Source organism: Rhagoletis zephyria, unplaced genomic scaffold (assembly GCF_001687245.7).
Source record: "Rhagoletis zephyria isolate East Lansing unplaced genomic scaffold, Rhagoletis_zephyria_1.1 Rzeph_scaffold_01990, whole genome shotgun sequence".
Lineage (NCBI taxonomy): Eukaryota > Metazoa > Arthropoda > Insecta > Diptera > Tephritidae > Rhagoletis > Rhagoletis zephyria.
This window is the reverse complement of record NW_016159074.1, coordinates 21863-42411: the sequence shown is the minus strand read 5'-3', so window position 1 is coordinate 42411 and position 20549 is coordinate 21863. Positions and strand designations below refer to the sequence as shown.

General features: G+C 35.8%; 1 protein-coding gene and 1 long non-coding RNA gene across 2 annotated transcripts in view; both read left to right on the top strand.

Annotated features, from left to right (window-relative positions):
- AGO1 (protein argonaute-1) overlaps positions 1-20549 on the top strand; it is a 56269-nt gene that overhangs the window by 26088 nt on the left and 9632 nt on the right. Inside the window, exons 5-7 of the mRNA XM_017619903.1 lie at positions 2718-3057; positions 3148-3833; positions 3891-4060. Of these exons, the coding sequence (XP_017475392.1) occupies positions 2718-3057; positions 3148-3833; positions 3891-4060 (1196 nt within the window). The remainder of the gene's footprint in view (positions 1-2717; positions 3058-3147; positions 3834-3890; positions 4061-20549) is intronic.
- Positions 7182-19674, top strand: LOC108365763 (uncharacterized). Its single transcript, XR_001847999.1, has 3 exons — positions 7182-7406; positions 8492-8498; positions 19664-19674. It is a non-coding gene; the product is annotated as an uncharacterized LOC108365763 (long non-coding RNA).

The window sequence follows — 20549 nt, the reverse complement described above, 5'->3', positions numbered from 1 at the left end:
GGAATCGTAGCAATGGGATTTTTGATGCTGTTTTTTTTACTTTTTTCAAAGATTGAGTTACGAAAATCTTAAATAACTGAGCCAAAACTATTCTGATTTAGACTTATGGGATCTCAGTAGAAAGGTATTTTCCCACTGTTTTCATTTCTGTCCAAAAACGTCATTCGTGTCCCAATTTTTATTTATTTATTTTTTTCAGGTACCAACACATCTTCATTCAACTTTTGAATGACGTTCGTTCATCCCACCTTTCTCTTTCATCGTTTGAATGAGTTTATTAGCAAAGAAATAAAAAGGGTGAGAAAAAGCTTTCCAATGACACCTCACAAGCCTAAATCGGAAGGAGTTTAGGTTCAGTTATTCAAGTTTTTCTTACAAATATGATAATTGCGATTCCGTTCAAAATTTTTTATATATTTTTTTTTAATATTTTTTTGCAAATTTTTTAAGCTTAATTTAAAAAGAAATCTTTAAGAAACTATTTTTATTTATAAAAAACTCCATTTTTGGAGGTATTTTCAAATCGGTCCAGCTCACGTAAATCTTAATATTTTTCCGAATTATTTTGGTGGGCCTCTTAAAATATAATAGATTTTATAATTCCATTGGAAACACAGTACCGATTTTTTTTTGTTCGGGTATGATCCAGTCTAATGTATATACATATCTACATGTGTACATACAATCCTTTACTCGAAATTCTNGCCTCTTAAAATATAATAGATTTTATAATTCCATTGGAAACACAGTACCGATTTTTTTTTGTTCGGGTATGATCCAGTCTAATGTATATACATATCTACATGTGTACATACAATCCTTTACTCGAAATTCTTAGTTGACGCAATTTTTATCTCATCAAACAATCCGTTTGCCTGTCTAATCTGCTTGCCTCATTTGCCTCGCTCGTCTGCTGCTGCAAATGAGTGCTTCGCTCGCAACGACGCAGGGCAGAGCTAATGAGGCCCTCGTTTGCTTGCCGCTCTACTCTTGCGCTGCACTCGTTTGCATACTCGCTCGCTGGAAGCTTAGCGCACGTCAGGGATGAAAAAGTAGGTACAGTTGTACCTTTTTCCGACGTTTGATGACTTAAAGGTACATTAGGTACAGTCAGTAGATTTTAGGTACAATTATTATTATTGACCCATATTCGCTTTTTGATTTCTGGAAATATATTTAAAATGCTTTCGAAGTTACTTACGGCAATTAGATTATTTTCTCTAGACTTGTTGCACCTATTAAAAGGAATCGCATAAATTAGCATGTCGGCCGCTGTGGTGTAGTGGTAAGCAGTGCGTGCTTCCACTCCGCAGCACCAGGGTTCAAACCCTGGTCCAATAAATATCGCAAAAATATAGAAAAAAGGTTTTTTCTTAACAGCGGTCGTCCCTCGGCAGGCAATGGCAAACCTCCGAGTGTATTTCTGCTCTTCTCATAAAAATATAATCGCCGTTCGGAGTCGGCGTAAAACTGTAGGTCCCTCCGCTTTGTGTGACAACATCAAGGCGCACGCCACAAATCGGAGGAAAAGCTCGGCCAAACACTAACATATGTGTAAGCGCCCATCTATTATTATTATTATAAATTAGCAGACTTTTCGTGTTGTTGCTGGATAAAGAAAGATACTTCGCAAAGTGTGTTTTTTGTCTTTTTCGGCAATATTTCTCAGTAGTCATAATTAGACAAAAACAACGCTTCTCCGATTCCCATTAAACTACAAGTATAATCTATGGATATAGGCTCAGTTAAAAAAAAAAACCGAATCATGTTTAAAGTACATCCATCCTTTGTATTCATGTTTTAAATAAAATTTATAAAAAAACTACAAATGAGTGATGTAACTTTTTTTTAGGTACAATCTGTCTCATTTAGGTACATTTATTTTATGATATTAGGTACAATTTGAAATTTAAATTTTTCATCCCTGGCGCACGTGCTAGTACTTAACGAGTACTCGTTTGCAAACAGCCTCGCCTGTTGCTCGTGAGCAGCGCAAGCTCAGAGCAAACTAACGAGGGAGCGAGGGGCTAAAATGAGACAAATCTGAACCCTGGTGAATGAGAAGCGTTTTTTCTAAGGTTTTTTATTAGAATAACAAGTCTTTCGAACTATCTTACCACCTATCTTTCATTTGTCTTACTATACTATTAACCGGTTTGCGAAGGCTGATTAGGTGGCCCGTGTCTCATCACTGCTACGGTCTTCAGACATCTGCATGGTTGAGTTATCTGGCCAATCTTCTTCTTAATCGTTATGCAGAAAGCGTGGACCACTTATTCATTTACTATCGTGAGTTGGTGATCTTTTTACTCGCGTTGCTTCGTCTGTAGGATTTAATGAACCTGGACGCAATAGCCAGTTATACATTAACTGTTAACTTAGACCAATCGATATATATAAGATAAATTATAGAATAGAATGAAAACGATTAAATTATGAGGTAAAATATAAATCCCGAAACACTACACGTCAAGGCGAATTAATATAAGGTGATTGAAGTTTTTGCAATAAACGTTGGCGAAAGTTGAAAAATAAATAGAATTTTTTCAGGTTACTTAATGAAAATATAAAAAATTGTCAAGTAATGTGTAGACTAGTACATCTAGTATGAAAAATCTGCATTTTTTTTACAGGTTTTCGTCTATTATTGAATTAGAAAAATATACATACATTTGTATGTAAGTAATATCATCTATTTTGTTTTTTCTCTTAAATAGCAACTTTTCCCACCCCAAAATAAGGTGAGTTTGGCTTCCCCAAATCAAGGTGTCTGGGATATGCGTGGTAAGCAATTCTTTACTGGAGTGGAAATTCGGGTATGGGCAATCGCTTGTTTTGCACCCCAAAGAACTGTGCGCGAAGATGCTTTGAGGAATTTTACACAGCAGCTGCAGAAGATTTCAAACGATGCCGGTATGCCCATTATTGGACAACCATGCTTTTGCAAATATGCGACTGGTCCAGATCAGGTCGAGCCTATGTTTAGATACTTGAAGAATTCATTCAATGCCCTTCAATTGGTCGTCGTTGTGCTACCTGGAAAAACACCTGTTTATGGTATGTAGAATCGATAATTGAAATCAGTACAGCTTGCTCCTCCTGATATTCTTAATTTTAATAACTGATTTGCTTTCTTAATGATTTTAGCTGAAGTAAAGCGTGTTGGTGACACCGTGTTGGGTATGGCCACACAATGCGTACAGGCAAAAAATGTTAATAAGACATCCCCACAAACCTTGTCAAATCTGTGTTTGAAAATTAACGTGAAGTTAGGTGGCATTAATTCCATATTGGTACCTTCAATCCGTCCGAAGGTCTTCAACGAACCCGTTATTTTCCTAGGAGCAGACGTCACTCATCCCCCAGCCGGTGATAATAAAAAACCTTCGATTGCAGCAGTTGTTGGATCCATGGATGCTCACCCATCACGCTATGCGGCCACTGTTCGTGTGCAACAGCACCGTCAAGAAATTATACAGGAGCTAAGTAGCATGGTCCGTGAATTATTGATTATGTTCTACAAATCTACTGGTGGATACAAGCCTCATCGTATCATTTTATATCGTGACGGAGTCTCAGAAGGCCAGTTCCCGCACGTGTTGCAACATGAGCTCACGGCTATACGTGAGGCATGCATAAAACTGGAGGCAGAATACCGACCAGGTATAACATTCATTGTTGTACAAAAAAGGCATCATACTCGTCTATTCTGTGCTGAGAAAAAAGAACAGAGCGGAAAATCTGGCAACATACCAGCTGGCACCACAGTCGATGTTGGTATTACTCATCCAACCGAGTTTGACTTTTACCTTTGCAGTCATCAAGGAATACAAGTAAACTTTTTCAAATCATTACAGTTTAACGTTTATTAATCTAATTTATCTACATAGGGTACAAGCCGGCCTTCCCATTACCACGTTTTATGGGATGACAATCACTTTGATTCTGATGAGCTCCAATGTTTAACATATCAACTGTGTCACACCTATGTGAGATGTACTCGGTCCGTTTCAATACCAGCACCAGCTTACTACGCTCATCTAGTAGCATTCAGAGCCAGGTAGTAGAAGCTAAGTTTCATATCTAAATACTTCAGTTTTCAAAGCATTAATGGGGGTAAAAAATTTCATAGTTGTTGTTGTTGTATCGGCTACAACAACCTCGCCCAGATAGGCTAGTCCCTCAATCGGTGTCGTCAAGCTCAACTAACGGGAGACCCAAGAAACGCGCAGCCTTTATAGGGTCCGTCCATAGGGACAGAGGCGTTAGTTGAGTGGGTTTTAGTGGACATGCGAAGAGGTGTTTCGGGTCGTGGGGTACTCATTGAGCTTCTCTGCATCCAGTCTGCTCAGGTACGAGTTCAACCTGTTGCAGTAGCCAGAGCGAAGTTGGGCTATTGTGGTCTGAGTCTCCCAAGGTATACGAAGCTCTGTCTCGTCCACATCAGGTGAATGTGTGCCCAGAACGGCATTCACAGGTCTGGAGCCTACGTAACTTGAGACCGATTCCCTGTAAATGCCACTCAAGGCCTGTCAATATGCTGTCCGGTCCAGAAGTCGCTTATCAGACCAGGGCTTATACTTGTTATGTCTGGCGAGCTGGCGAATCGTCTATCTGCTCGAATCGGCTATCTGAGGAGCGCATCTATTTCAGGGGGATATCCTGCCGGGCAGCTGGTGTCAGGGGTATATAAACGTTAAATATTGCGAGCTCGACATCGTCTGCCGGATAGCAATACCCTGACATTGTAATCCCTGGGGTTGATGTCTGCTTCGATGAGACCATACTGCGCGGTACAACCTCGTCTCTTGAGCCGCAGCCTTTAATATTCCATGCCGCCCATAAAGACGGTTATCTCCTCGATCTTACTCTGTTGTCCGTTTACAGTTAAATTGTAAGAGCTTCGTGTGTCTAGGGAGATTTTTTGTTATGTGGAAGGTTGTTGTTGTTGTTGTTGTAGCGGCTACAACAACCCCGCCCAGATCGGCTGAGATATCTCAGTCGTTGTCGTCGAGTTCCACTAACGGCAGCCCCAAGACGCGTGCAGCCTCTATGGGGTCGGTCCACAGGGACGGCGCCGTTAGGGTTGTGTATTCCGGGCATGCGAAGAGATGTTTCGAGTCGTGAGGGGTCTCTCCGCATGCCGGATATTCGTTCGGCACATCCGCATTTAGCCTACTCAGATAGGGGTTTAGCCTGCTGCAGTAGCCAGAGCGAAGTTGGGCTATTGTTGTTCTGGTCTCCCGAGGCAGATGGAGCTCTGCGGAAGGTGCCGCCCTGTGGTGGTAGTGGGCGGCGTCGTGCTTGGGACTTGCGACTTGCGATCGAGCAGCGCAGCACGGGCCCTCGAAGTCGCTCGTCCAATCTCGCGTGTTGCGTAGACCTGAACATGCCCTAAAGCGACAGCAGCCAACGCAGGTGTTGCACTTGACTGATGTCACGTTACTAAATATATCCTGAAAGGCGTGTGACACTATCAGTCACTCCACGCTATTAGAAGACATGAGGCTTCCTCTCTCCCACAGGGACTCTAAACGATGGTCGGCGAATTATCTGAGTGGTCGACATTCGTCAGTCACTTTTAGAGACTAACCAGCAATCCGAGAAGAATTAAACAGGGGGTCCCACAGGATGATGACTTATGCTCGAAAGTAAACGGTTATCTCTCCAAGCTTTTTCGCTTCTTCACTGCAAGGATCTTAACCCTCTCCCCTACAAAACCCTCGGCAACCCTTTTTATCACCTGCACGAAGGTGCTCAGACTGCAGCTGGGTATTCACGTCAATGACGAACCAATTCCGACGGTGAATAACCCGAAAATCCTCGGAGCAACCTTCGACAGTCTGCTCTCCTTCTCGGCGCATACAACCGCAATTGTCAAGAGAGTGCAAAGCCGCAACAAGTTGCTGAAGTAGCTAGCCGGCAGCAACTGAGGCAAAGACAAAGAAACTTTGTTGGCAACGTACAAGGCAATTAGCCGGCCAGTTCTGAACTCTGCAGCGCCTGTGTGGTCGCCGGGGACTAGTAGGACGCAGTGGATGAAGCTACAGAACTGATTAGGCTCTATCGGTCTGGCTGCAGGGCTGGTAAATATTCCGTAGGCCCGGTATTCACCATAAGCCAAATTTTGGAAAAAACCGTTCGGAAAGGATCGACACTCACACACATGTTTGCCGACTTCAAATCCGCTTTCTACAGCACGAAGAAAAGTTGCCTGAATCTCATAATCTCGCGAAACGTATACGTTTGTGTGAAATGACGTTGCTACCAAACGGGGTTTCAGATAGGGCGGCTCACTCTCTACTGATTTCTTTAATCTGATGCTGGAGAAGATAGTAAGAGCTGCAGAGCTGAACCGCTCAGGAACAATTTGTCACAAGAGAGTGCAATTTCTAACGTATGGCAATGACATCGACATCATCGGTAACAAAATCCGCGAAGTATGTTCTGGCTTCCAAGTTGGATAACGAGGCAAAGCGAATGGATCTGGTGGTAAACGACAACAAGTCGAAGTATCTCCTGTCATCAAACAAGCAGTCAGCGCATTCGCGCCTTACCCACGTCACTTTTGACAGTTATAATTTCGAGAAACCAGCAGTTTACTTATAAACCAGCATTAACACCGATAATGTCAGCATCGAAATCCTACGCAGCAACAAGCAACGAGTGCTACTTTGGACCGAGTAGGCAGTTCAGAAGTATAGTTCGCTCTCGACTTACGAAAACCACACTCTACACCCTAAAACTATTTTGTTTAAATTAACGCATATTAAGAGAGGTAACCAGTTTCCTCTCGTAATGTATGCAAATTTACACACCGTGCTAATTAAATTAAACACTCCTTGTTTACTTTTACATACCATATGTGTGGCGTAGAACAGATCTCAATTTTTTTTGTTGAGTTCTAAGCACTTAGTGCTCACAATTAAACAGTTTACACATGCAATGTTTAAAATTTGCTCTAAAAAATTGTGTTTAAAGTTACGCATATAAAGAGAGGTAACCAGTTTCCTCTCTTAATTTGTGCAAATTTACACACCGTCTTAATATAATTAAACACTTCCTGTTTACTTTTACATTCCAAATTTGTCCCGTTGAGCAAAATTACACATAAAATGTTTAAATTGATTATATATGAGCAATTAATGTTTTTTATTAGTAAAAAATGTATTTTTACGTTCAAATGTTTGCAATTTTAAACATTTCATGTTTGAATTTATGTGCATATTTTAAACTTCTCATGTTCAAAAATCATGTCATGAACATCTTATTTACACAGATTTGAGTTGAAAAATAAACACTTTTTAGCAGTAGTTTTACATGCACTTTTTAGAGTGTATAACCCCCCTATTATGAATTTTCGTACGATAGACTATAAACGCTTGCAAGCGTATCGTATGAAATCAGTTCTCGTATTATCGTTTTCACACTCCCGACACATGATTCAATAATATAAAGGTTTGGTAATAAAACAGTCTTCTCGCTCCCACACATAAAATCGGCTCCTTTACTTGTGCACAATGTTGCTCACTCTACAGTTTCTAGTTATATGAGTAGTAAAACCAAAAATTCTTCATACTAAATATTTGTTGGCATCACCTTCGTTTGCGTAATTTTCTGGAACAAGTCTAGAATAGCGACCATTTAACAATAAAATAATCAAAATCGCCGCTTGATACAACTTTTTACGCTGATTTCAACTATACCAAATTTATTTGGCGCAGTTAAAAAATAAAGAAGATATAAGAGGTTTATTTGCTTTGTTTGTTTATATTTTTTATTATCACTAAATTCTTAAGACCCAAAAGTAGATTATGATAAAATATGCATATCAAATTAAAGATAATAACTGATACTTCTAAATAGAATAAATTTCTTTGCCATTCATTATGCAGTTTATTTTCAAAAAAGTTATTTCATGAAAAAATTACATTTGTTCCTTTTTAGTGGTTTTGGTTTGAAAATATAATAAAAGCATATAAATATAATATATGGCGACGTCATCATTATTTTAATCGGTTATGTAGTTCATACGATATTAATATTTAAAATATCAAAATATTTAAATTTAACCTTCTAGTACGTCTTTATTTTTTACTCGCGCCTAATAAATTTGGTACCGTTGAAATCAGTATGGTTGAAATGAGCGTAAAAAGTTCTACTGATCTGCATTTTTCGTTTTTGCTAAGCTGAAAGGTCGATATTCTATATTTGTTCAGGAAATGACAATTATAAATTTCACGTATTGTTTAGTATTTCCATTAAAACTCCAAATGTATTGAAAATTCACATAGAATTAATAATACACATTTTACTTCTAATTGTATACTTTGCGTACTTTTTTAGTACCTTTCTACTACCGTTTTCGCAAAAGGTGTTCACATTCTTCCCCTTTCTCCTATTTCCAAAATACAAATCTAGATAAAGGAGTGTCAAATTTCAGCTGTCACAAATTACATAACCTTGAATTATTGAATCATGCTCCCGACAGATGTATTGTTGTGAATGGCTGTGGTTTTTGATCACTTTTTTATTGAGAACCAGCACAAATCAGCATGATACAAATATTTATAAGGTACAATCGCTGAGAGCCAGCTTTAGGAATTTTGACGTTTGCTAGCATTTTGAAAATTTCTCTCGCCGTCATTTCATTTGTTTGTTTTTATTTTCACTCAAACCAAATAAATATATTTTGACGAAACAACAAAATGCACATACATACATACATATATACATTTGTATGTAAATAAATAAACAAATGTAAGCAATTGTGTTCAATGAACTTCTATGCAATTTTCTATATTACGTATAACTAATATTTTAAAAAACTTGATACTGTTCTGCTTGCAGTGGACAACGGTATTTACGCAGCCGTTAAAGCAGCAACTCATTTTTCGTTTGGAAATTTTTTAGTTTTTCCAACTTCTGAATAAATAAATATTTCAAATCATAAATTTACATTTGTTTATTTTGAATTTCTTTGACATTAGAAGCATTTCGAGAGAGAAAACTCAAAATGCTAGCAAACGTCAAAAAAAAACCCCAATGGCAGACGAATTGAGCGAGCGGTTTTACCCAAGGTGTATTAAACAAGGTAGAAGTGATTTTGACATTTCTCTCTTTTGAACACCGACTATAATGTCAAATGATGAATAACTTTTAACCTTTTTCAAGTTGGCATTATCTAATTTTCTTTAAAAATTCAATTGCGTGCTTTGATATAGTTTTCAATTGTGTGAATTTTTTTTTTTCGACCACTTATATTTATAGATACATACATATACCAAAATGAAAAGGAGCGGAACTACGAGCGTTGCGCTATGTGTGGCAAGATCCAAGGCGTTAAAGTGGTGCGATACTTTAAGGCGCCTAGTTGCGAAATTAGAAGACCTCGTTGGGAGAACAGCTACGGTGTTCAGTTGGAAGATTCTTCCCGTGTATGTGAAAACCATTTCAACGCGGTTTTATTACTGGCCCATTGCAGGCAAATATTTTCAAGCGCATGCGTTTATACCCAGGTACTGTTTCCATGCCCTGGGAGGTTCCTGTGCCTGAAATGTCTGAAGCACACGAAAGTTCAGAACGGAGTAAGAGTAGTTTCTTACAAAATTATGCACACATAACCACGTCAGGACCTAGATTTACACTGATATACATACATACGTATGTAGAAGAAAATATTAAATCTTTTTTTTATAAGTGCGGATGTTTTTAGAAGTAAATATTTAAATAAGAAACTAAACGCGCAAAAACATTGGGCGAATAGAAACAAAAAAATGTTTAAAACAGTTTCATAAAACATCTCTTTCATTTAATTACGTGGTTTCCTTTATGAGGTATTCTTTACTGCCCATATGTATGTACGTATATGTGCATATAAGATGCGAATTATTTGAAGGTAATATTGAAGTAATTCTTAAAATTAGTACATATGTATGTATTTGCATGGCGAAATTATAAACAGGTGAAGTAATGAAAAAGCTTTCTCGCTTTATTTTCCTGATATTCGGCTATCTTATAAAAATTGTTAAAGGCAAATTTTCAAATAAGATAGCGTCAAATCTTTCATCTCGGTCTTATTACTACACCTGGTATAATTTCACCATGATGAGTTTCAATTGATGCTAATTTGTAGCAAACATAGCACTCGCAACTCATAGGGTTAATTTGTATGTTTACAGTTTTTTGACATTATAACTAGCTACAAGAGAGTTCGAGCTAGTTGTCACTTCTACCTTGTTAAATATGCCTTGGTTTTACCTTTAAATATTTGTATCATGCAAATCAGCTACGCTAACTATCGGATTTCATACGAAAACATCGACTCGTAATAGAGAATAACAGAATGCAAGCGTTTATTGTGCATCGTACAAATCGTCGCCTCAGAAAACGGATGACGAATGTGCAAAATCACGATTTTGGGATTTTGATGCAGATTTACTAAGTTGGACATGCTCTTTCGATTTCTGCAATCCAGTTTTTTATATCTCCATTAGTTTTTGAGATATTTCGTGCGCATTTTGTCGTATGTTACATAATATTAATGATTGGGTATGCCTTTTGTTGTATGTGCTGAAAATGCGTCACATACGACAAATTCCCATACAAACGTACCTTTTTTTTAATCATAAAACGTTTGTCGTATGTGGCACATACGACAAATTCCCATACAAATGTAATCCTTTTTTAATCATAAAACATTTGTCGTATGTATCGCAAAACTTTGAACTTACGACAATTGGATGGTCCGCTACTATAACGATACAATTAAAATTGAAAATTAAACTAAGTAACTAATTTTAAAATTTTAAATTTTTAAATTTTAGCTTGCACTGAGTCTCCAATGAAATGAAAGAGATAAAAATGTACAAAAGACTGAATTTAAGTATTGTTTTTTGTTTTTATATAAAGAAAACGTATGTTCGTAACATATTTACAGCATAAGAGATGTACAGATTTTTTTTATTAAATACATGATTATGTTTTTGTTATGTTTTTTCTAATAAGTAATCATTATTTAATAAATATGTCTGTTTTTTTCATCAAATTATACCATCGTCGTTGAAATAGATACTTTACTATTGTCGTATGTTCTGTGGACAAAACAAAGTGGTGAGTAAACGCTACTTACGACAAATGTATACGGAATGAAAAGTAAATTTTCTCATTAACGTTAAGAGATATTAAATGTAAAAATATGGGAAATCAAAAGTAATAACACCAACTACGTCTCCTTCAAAAGTTACAATTAATTCGACCTTAAACTTCAAAGTCAATTTTCTCAAAACCGTGTTTTGTAACATTCGACATCCGTTTTCTGAGACGACGAAATTCATAATAGGGGGGCACGATTGATAGCACACTGACAGACTAAAAGACGTTGGCTTTAAGCGTCATCATTAGATAACATTTTTCATAAAGGTCGTTGAAAATGCTAAATACAAAAAAAAAATTTTGTCTAAAATAACAAAAAACAAAAAAAAAAAAATAAAGCGTCGTCGCTGAAATTCAAAAAGTCCTAACTAATAAAAAATTCAAAATTCAGTTTTTGATTTATATGAAGGATTTCATCGAACTACAACTCCCACATCATTTAATGAAAAAAATAGAAATTGTTAGTCACGACTTTTTCTATTTCAGTTGTGATGTTTGTATCTGTGTATGATATTTGTATCTCGAAAACGACTTGACTTGATATACACATTGCGCCTGAACTTCTTAAATACTGTCTCGAAAATTTTTGAACTCGTGCAAAAAGCACGCCCTCTAGAACATCGCTAACATTGAGTTTTCAAAAATTATCGTGTTTACTTATAACTCTTTAAGGATTTGAGAAAAATGAATCACACAATAATTTAATGTTTCCTCAAATAAATTTTCAAACAATTTGATGTATAATTTATTTTTGTGCGCTCAATTTAAAAATTTGCGATTTTTCGGCGTTGATTCGCACGATTACGGAGATTTGCCCATTATGTATTACTTCAAGCGGATAATTTTGGCGTTTTATTTCTTTATTGTGAATGACAGAAGGGCTCGGCGTTTTGATGAAATTCATTGCATTTGTGTGCGAAGCCAAATCAAGCATTTCTCCATACAAATTCGCATTTCCTAAATGGCGCATTTAAACAAGATCACGAAGCAAAAGCTCCCCAAAAGCTTTTGTTTGCCTTTGATATTTGAATCATAAAAAACGTAATGAAAAAATTAGCTGCTGCTTCCATAGAGATTGCAACACGTGGAATAGCTCAAAAGGATGCGGCTATGAAACATTTTAAACTTTCTGCTCTGCCGTGTTTACGAAACAAGTGGATGGAGAATATGTGTTCCGTTCATTTTTCAATCGCAGATATGATTGTGCGGTACGGTCGTGCATTGCTCAGTTAAATATACCTAATATAATAAGTGAAAATCCCCTAGTTCAATATCGTGACAGTGCGTGTTTGTTAACAGACACGGTTTATGTCAGAAATGTTGAAGTGACACTCTCTTCTAAAAATTATTGTATCATGGTGCATTTACATGATATGAAGCCATATGCACTGTTGATACGCTAAAATAGAGGGACTACATGTTCCAATGAGGAATTCAATGATATCGAGTGGGATGCATATAATACATTTTTTCATATGAAAAATTATTGGGAGATACTGTAAACATACTGTTGTGATACTGTTAAGCATATGAAATTATAGCAAGTTGGATTTTCATACATCTTCCCATAAAAAGTTTAACAGATGCAGAGATACCAAGGAGGGTTTTTCCCATTTTGATGCCTTTTTAATATAAAAACCAACCGAAAAGGTGGAAAGTGGGAACTCCGCCATTCACATACACGTCAAAAGTATGAATTTTAAAAATTAAAAACAATAAACAAACAAATTCAAAACAAAGAAATTCTTTGTACTAGAACTTTTTTAATAGAAGCCACTCACGTNTTTTCATACATCTTCCCATAAAAAGTTTAACAGATGCAGAGATACCAAGGAGGGTTTTTCCCATTTTGATGCCTTTTTAATATAAAAACCAACCGAAAAGGTGGAAAGTGGGAACTCCGCCATTCACATACACGTCAAAAGTATGAATTTTAAAAATTAAAAACTTATTCGTTAACGAATAAATTATAATAAAACGGCCAAAAACAAAAAACTAAAAATTAAAAACAATAAACAAACAAATTCAAAACAAAGAAATTCTTTGTACTAGAACTTTTTGAATAGAAGCAACTCACGTATAGTGGGCAATCAAAATACAAAGCGCTATGATAACAAACTTAAAAACAAGACTATAGAACATTTTAATGAGCTTTATATCACATTTCAGTATATTTTCCAAGCTGGCAAAAAAATGAAAATGTGTATTTTTTGTTTTTTACACAAAGACTTGCCAAATATACATATAAGTCAAAATTATAGAAGGCATGTATACCTCTCCCTTTCATTTTTTTATACAGTTTATGCTTCTTTCTGGCTTTTACAAAATGCAGAGATACCGCATTTATTTCGGTACAATATGATCGTAATGTATTTTCAATTCGAAATCAAAGAAAAACATCCCACGAAAATGTTTGCGATTTTAGAACAATTAGTGTATATTTGCAAACTACTGCAAAGAATGGAGTGTCATATCTTAAAAGGTTCAGAGAAATAACGAAACAAACAAACATTTTATGGTTTTATATTTCTTTCACACCGCATTGCTATTTTATCTAACTTTTCGTTTTGTTTAGCGCTGTAACCGCTTAATTTATATCTTTAAATTTATACATGTGAATTATTATCAATGAGCATTTTTTCATTTGCTCCTGAATTTTGGGTACATTTTCTTATAGTACCTCTCACTCTTTTTTATATTACATATATACACTCCGATGTTCGGGATATTATTTTGAATATACCAGCAATATATATAAAAGTAGTGGCGGCTGTTGTAAAGCATTACGCAGCGCCCGAGTTCAATCCCAGTTTCCCACCAACATCAAAATATAAAAAACAAAAAAATTGTTGTCTAATAGCGGTTGACCCCTCTGTTGGTAATAGTAAACCTCCGAATGTATTCTGTCATGGAAACAGCTTCTCATAAAATCTCAATTGCCGTTCGGAGTCGGCGTAAAACCGTCCTTTACTCTGTGTGACAAAATCACGCACGCNGTTGTCTAATAGCGGTTGACCCCTCTGTTGGTAATAGTAAACCTCCGAATGTATTCTGTCATGGAAACAGCTTCTCATAAAATCTCAATTGCCGTTGGGAGTCGGCGTAAAACCGTCCTTTACTCTGTGTGACAAAATCACGCACGCCACATATCCGAGGAGAATATAGGCCAAACACTAACATATTGTGTAACTTTACTGTACTTAAAACGACGATATGTAGAAGTATTGCATACATATTTTGGTGCCTTTTCTAATATAAAATCTATTGTGAAACGGAAGAAAATGGCATCCCTATGATTTCAACTTATGCCAAATGTTTCGTTAACAAGCAATTCTGAACAAAAAACGGTTTTTCCACAAAGATGTTTAAATGGAAGTATTACAAATATGGAAAAATTGCAATCCACAAGGCTTTATTGGCAGTAGGTCCTTTTTAAAGCACATTTAACAAAAAAATGAGCTATTAGTTTCGAAGTTAGCACAAAATGAAATTTGTTTGTTTGTTGTTTACAAAAAAAAAATGTTGCCAAGTATATAAGTCAAAATTGTTAAATATATATCGCTTTAATTCATTTCTTCATAGGTTATGCTTCTTTTATAGGAAAATTCATACGGCTTATGAACAGATTCATACCATGTAAATGCACCATAATGCTCTACAGCAGTCGCCACTACTTTTATATATATTGCTGGTATATTCAAAATACTATCCTTTTTAAAGCACATTAAAAATAAAATAAGCTTCTAGTTTAGAAGTTAGCACAAAATGATTTTTTTTGTTTGTTGTTTACAAAAAAATACTTGCCAAGCATTTTTTTTGTAAACAACAAATAAAAAAATTTTATTTTGTGCTAGCTTAGAAACTAGAAGCTTATTTTTTGTTAAATGTGCTTTAAAAATGATCTACTGCCAATAAAGCCTTGTGGATTGCTATTTTTCCATATTTGTAATGCTTCCATTTAAACATCTTTGTGGAAAACAGTTTGTTGCTCAGAATTGCTTGTTTACGAAACGTTTGGCATAAGTTGAAATCATATGGATGCCGTTTCCTTCTGTTTCTCAATGGATTTTATACTTGAAAAGACACCAAAATATGTATGCAATACTTCTACANGTTGCTCAGAATTGCTTGTTTACGAAACGTTTGGCATAAGTTGAAATCATATGGATGCCGTTTCCTTCTGTTTCTCAATGGATTTTATACTTGAAAAGACACCAAAATATGTATGCAATACTTCTACATATCGTCGTTTAAAGTACAAAACCGCGCATCAGGAAAATGTAAAGCCTCGTATGTGAGGTTTCCTAAATTTTATAGGATAGAGAGTAAAACTTGTCCTAATTAAAAACGGTTCTCTCTTTTAAACTTAATTATCTCTTCTCCTTATGTCTAAGTATCGATATTTTATTATAAATGGCTAAGGGCGTGATGCCAGGCACAAACGACGATATAAATATTGGCGCTTACACAATATGTTAGTGCTTGGCCTAGCTTCTCCTCCGATATGTGGCGTGCGTGATTTTGTCGCACAAAGTAAAGGACAGTTTTACGGCAATTGTATTTTTATNAGCTTCCGGTGACCAAATATCTTTTTTGGCACAAACGACGATATAAATATTGGCGCTTACACAATATGTTAGTGCTTGGCCTAGCTTCTCCTCCGATATGTGGCGTGCGTGATTTTGTCGCACAAAGTAAAGGACAGTTTTACGGCAATTGTATTTTTATGAGAAGCTGTTTCCATGACAGAATACGCTCGGAGGTTTACTATTACTAAAAGAGGGGCAACCGCTAATAGAAAAAAACTTTTTTGTTTTTTATATTTTGATGTTGGTGGGAAACTGGGCTTGAACTCGGGCGCTGCGTAATGCTCTACAGCAGCCGCCACTACTTTTACATATATTGATGGTATATTCAAAATACTATCCCGAACATCGGAGTGTATATGTGTAATATAAAAAAGAATGAGAGGTACTATAAGAAAATGTACCCAAAGCTCAGAAGCAAATGAAAAAATGCTCTTTGAAAATAATTCACATGCATAAATTAAAAGATATAACTTAAGCGGTTACAGCGCTAAACCAAAGGAAAAGTTAGAAAAAATAGCAATGCGGTTTGAAAGAAATATAAAACCATAAAATGTTTGTTTGTTTCGTTAGTTCTCTGAACCTTTTACGATATGACACTCCATTCTTTGCAGTAGATTGCAAATATACACTAATTGTTCTAAAATCGCAAACATTTTCGTGGGATGTTTTGCTTTGATTTCGTATTGAAAATACATTACGATCATATTGTACCGAAATAAGCATTTTGTAAAGGCCAGAAAGAAGCATAAACTGTGCTACCGTATCCAATATCTAAAATCCTTCAAATTTTGTTATTAATTTCTTGTTTATTTACATTTTATTCTTATAATCGAAATTTGAACAAGTAAAGGTACATATTTTGTTGGGTACGGCTCGATTATTTGTACAAAAACCAAAACTATTGCACAAATAACCGAACATTTCCCCGTTTTGTTTTTGAAAAAGGTCTAATGCTCAATAAGTTGATAATTGTGTTTCNCATTTTGTAAAGGCCAGAAAGAAGCATAAACTGTGCTACCGTATCCAATATCTAAAATCCTTCAAATTTTGTTATTAATTTCTTGTTTATTTACATTTTATTCTTATAATCGAAATTTGAACAAGTAAAGGTACATATTTTGTTGGGTACGGCTCGATTATTTGTACAAAAACCAAAACTATTGCACAAATAACCGAACATTTCCCCGTTTTGTTTTTGAAAAAGGTCTAATGCTCAATAAGTTGATAATTGTGTTTCTAGTAGGGCTGTGCGATTAATTGATTACTCAAAATTTTAATTAATCATAAAGTAGATAACTCAGTTATTCGATTAATTAGAAGTTATGATTAGTCAAAAGTTCAGTTACTCGAGTAATCAAGATTTTTGATTAACCAAAAACATAAATATTTGAATAATTTGCTTTATGATTAATCAACATTTCGAGTAAAATGAGTAATCAACATTTCAACTCTTTACATATGTATAAAGTAGTTAAAGTTCCTTGATACTTTGAAAACAACGTTTCTGTTTTCAAAAATTAAAACGAACATTTTTTTTTCATATACTTTTTTAAAGGGGCAAAATTATTTTTTTTGAGTAATCATATTTCAAGTAACTCGATTAATCATCGTTTTGAGTAATCAAAATCTTGATTACTCGAGTAATTGATTAACCAAATAATTGATTAACCAACTTGCTCGAGTAATCGAATAATCGCACAGCCCTAGTTTCTAGTTTTCATGCTAACAATAAATCATCAATTTTGTTACACACCCCCTCTAATATTGAAATGTAAAATGTATTTATTTTTACCCAAAGAAACAACGATATTGTCGAAACATACTAGAATTGGATAATACTCACTTCTCTGAAAGTCATAAGTCCTATGGGTCCCAAAGTAAATTCCGTTTTCAAGTTACTTGAAAGACATGGACAAAGACAATATCGAAATGTGTAATTTCAGCGTCTCAATTATATCAGAAACAATCGTATCCGATATAGAAAACTTTAATAGTCCTGGCTAGCTACATTGTGTAATAATCAGATGACATAATGGTACTTAAAAACTTTTAAAACATGTTCACTAAAATTTAATTAATGTAAAAATAAAGATTTTGGCAAGTAGTTATCGAATTTAATGTAAAATTTTAACTTTTTGAAGATAAGTTATTAATTATTTTTAAAAGGTAAATGTTTATACAACTATTTGATTTATACTCCCAAATTTAGGATATAAAGTCCCCTTCACCAAAAAACTTAATTTGGGTAACGCCGCATCGAATTTTTTACAATTGAGCAATTGTCAAAAATCTCCTTTTTAATCAAAAAGTTGTTTTTTGAAACTACCATGATACAAAAAAGAAGGTAGTTTAAATAAACAACTTTTTGATTAAAAAGCAGATTTTTGACAATTGCTCAATTGTAAAAAATCTAAGCCGCTAGAACCGCTGAGCGTCTCTTTTAAAATTCTTGACGTTTCCAAACAATTTAATTTTTAAATTTACTCACAAACTCACACACACATTTTCATTTTCTATCTCAAGCAACAACAATTTCGAACAACTTCAATTTTTTATTTTCACTTTTATATGATTTTAAAATGTTGGCAAACTTCAAAAAAAAATCATGGCCGACAAATTGAGAGAACGGTTCTACCTTGCTATGTTTTTATCATGGTTTCGACCATGATACAAAAATGAAGGTAGTTTCATTACTACTATTTTTTGATTATAAAGCAGATTTTTGACATTTCTCCAGATGTAACCATTAAGCATAGCTTTGCGACATTAAAATTTTTTGATAGAGCAGATTTTCTTTTAAATATTTGGGAGTAAAATTTACATACAAACAATAGTAGGTTGATGTGTTCGATAATCAAATTTGAACGTTTTTCTCAAGCGTTTAAAAGATCCTTCGAATAATATCGATGTGCAGAGATGAAGAAATAAAATAAAATCTAGTTTTGAAACATTTATTTGTTAAAAAGCTGTTTTTCATTTTATTTTAAACAAAATAAATAAATTTACATAACAAAACTTTTTTTTTTTTTGTTAAATAGTCCGAAGAAGATGTATTGTTAGATATTTCGTCATCAAAGCATAGTCCGAAACCAGGATTCGGAGAAGGTTGAATGGTCACATTGCCCTCACAATGAAAGGAGTCACAATTCAAAATTCTCCGGAAGTGAAGTATCTATAAGTAACTCTGGATACGAAACTGTTGTGGAAATCTAACGAGGAACTCAAAAGCTCTAAAAAATGGACAGCATTTTGGCAATGTAACCTGGTCTTTGGTAAAACGTGGGGTGTGTCACCATAGGGAATCCTCTGGATTTATACCTCTATGACCAGACCCATAATTAACAACTATGCGTCAGTGGTATGGTGGAGCAGATTCTCAATCAAGAGCGTGGGAAGTCTGCTTGCAAAACTTTAAAGAACTACTGCCGTGTGCGGTACGAAAGATTTCTCTACAACACGTGGCGTTGCTCTTGATGCACTGCTGCACTTACCGTAACTTTGGTTCTTCATCGTGGGGAAGCCTTAAAGGCCACCTGCAGACTAAAAAAAAACGGATGCTGGTATAACACTGAGTGGAGCCAGGCGGAAATTGCTAGCAGCAGAGATCTGAGCACTTGTGTCTTTTCAATGCCACAGGATAGTACGCCACCTTTACCTTTGGTGAAGAGATTCTATAATGTTGAGTTTCCTGAGGCCGATTGCTGGTTTAATACCAGCACTGAGCCCGGACTCGCACATAATCGAATATTCACTTATGGCTCCAAAACTGACTCTGGGTCAGGATCTGAGGTCTTTATCGAAGTTAATGGGGATACGATTAACTTTTCTCTTGGCAAGTATGCTTCGGTCTTCCAGGCTGAGGTATTTGCAATCCTCAAGGATATGGACTACGTGGTGGAAAATAGGTGGAGCGGAAAGAGTTTACGTGACGGCCAANGAAACTGTTGTGGAAATCTAACGAGGAACTCAAAAGCTCTAAAAAATGGACAGCATTTTGGCAATGTAACCTGGTCTTTGGTAAAACGTGGGGTGTGTCACCATAGGGAATCCTCTGGATTTATACCTCTATGACCAGACCCATAATTAACAACTATGCGTCAGTGGTATGGTGGAGCAGATTCTCAATCAAGAGCGTGGGAAGTCTGCTTGCAAAACTTTAAAGAACTACTGCCGTGTGCGGTACGAAAGATTTCTCTACAACACGTGGCGTTGCTCTTGATGCACTGCTGCACTTACCGTAACTTTGGTTCTTCATCGTGGGGAAGCCTTAAAGGCCACCTGCAGACTAAAAAAAAACGGATGCTGGTATAACACTGAGTGGAGCCAGGCGGAAATTGCTAGCAGCAGAGATCTGAGCACTTGTGTCTTTTCAATGCCACAGGATAGTACGCCACCTTTACCTTTGGTGAAGAGATTCTATAATGTTGAGTTTCCTGAGGCCGATTGCTGGTTTAATACCAGCACTGAGCCCGGACTCGCACATAATCGAATATTCACTTATGGCTCCAAAACTGACTCTGGGTCAGGATCTGAGGTCTTTATCGAAGTTAATGGGGATACGATTAACTTTTCTCTTGGCAAGTATGCTTCGGTCTTCCAGGCTGAGGTATTTGCAATCCTCAAGGATATGGACTACGTGGTGGAAAATAGGTGGAGCGGAAAGAGTTTACGTGACGGCCAAGCTGCACTCAACGCACTACTTACATCCAGACTCTAAGTGCCAGTTCAATCGGGAGTACTTCCATAACTATAATATTTATCATATCATGAATTTCAANAGAGTTTACGTGACGGCCAAGCTGCACT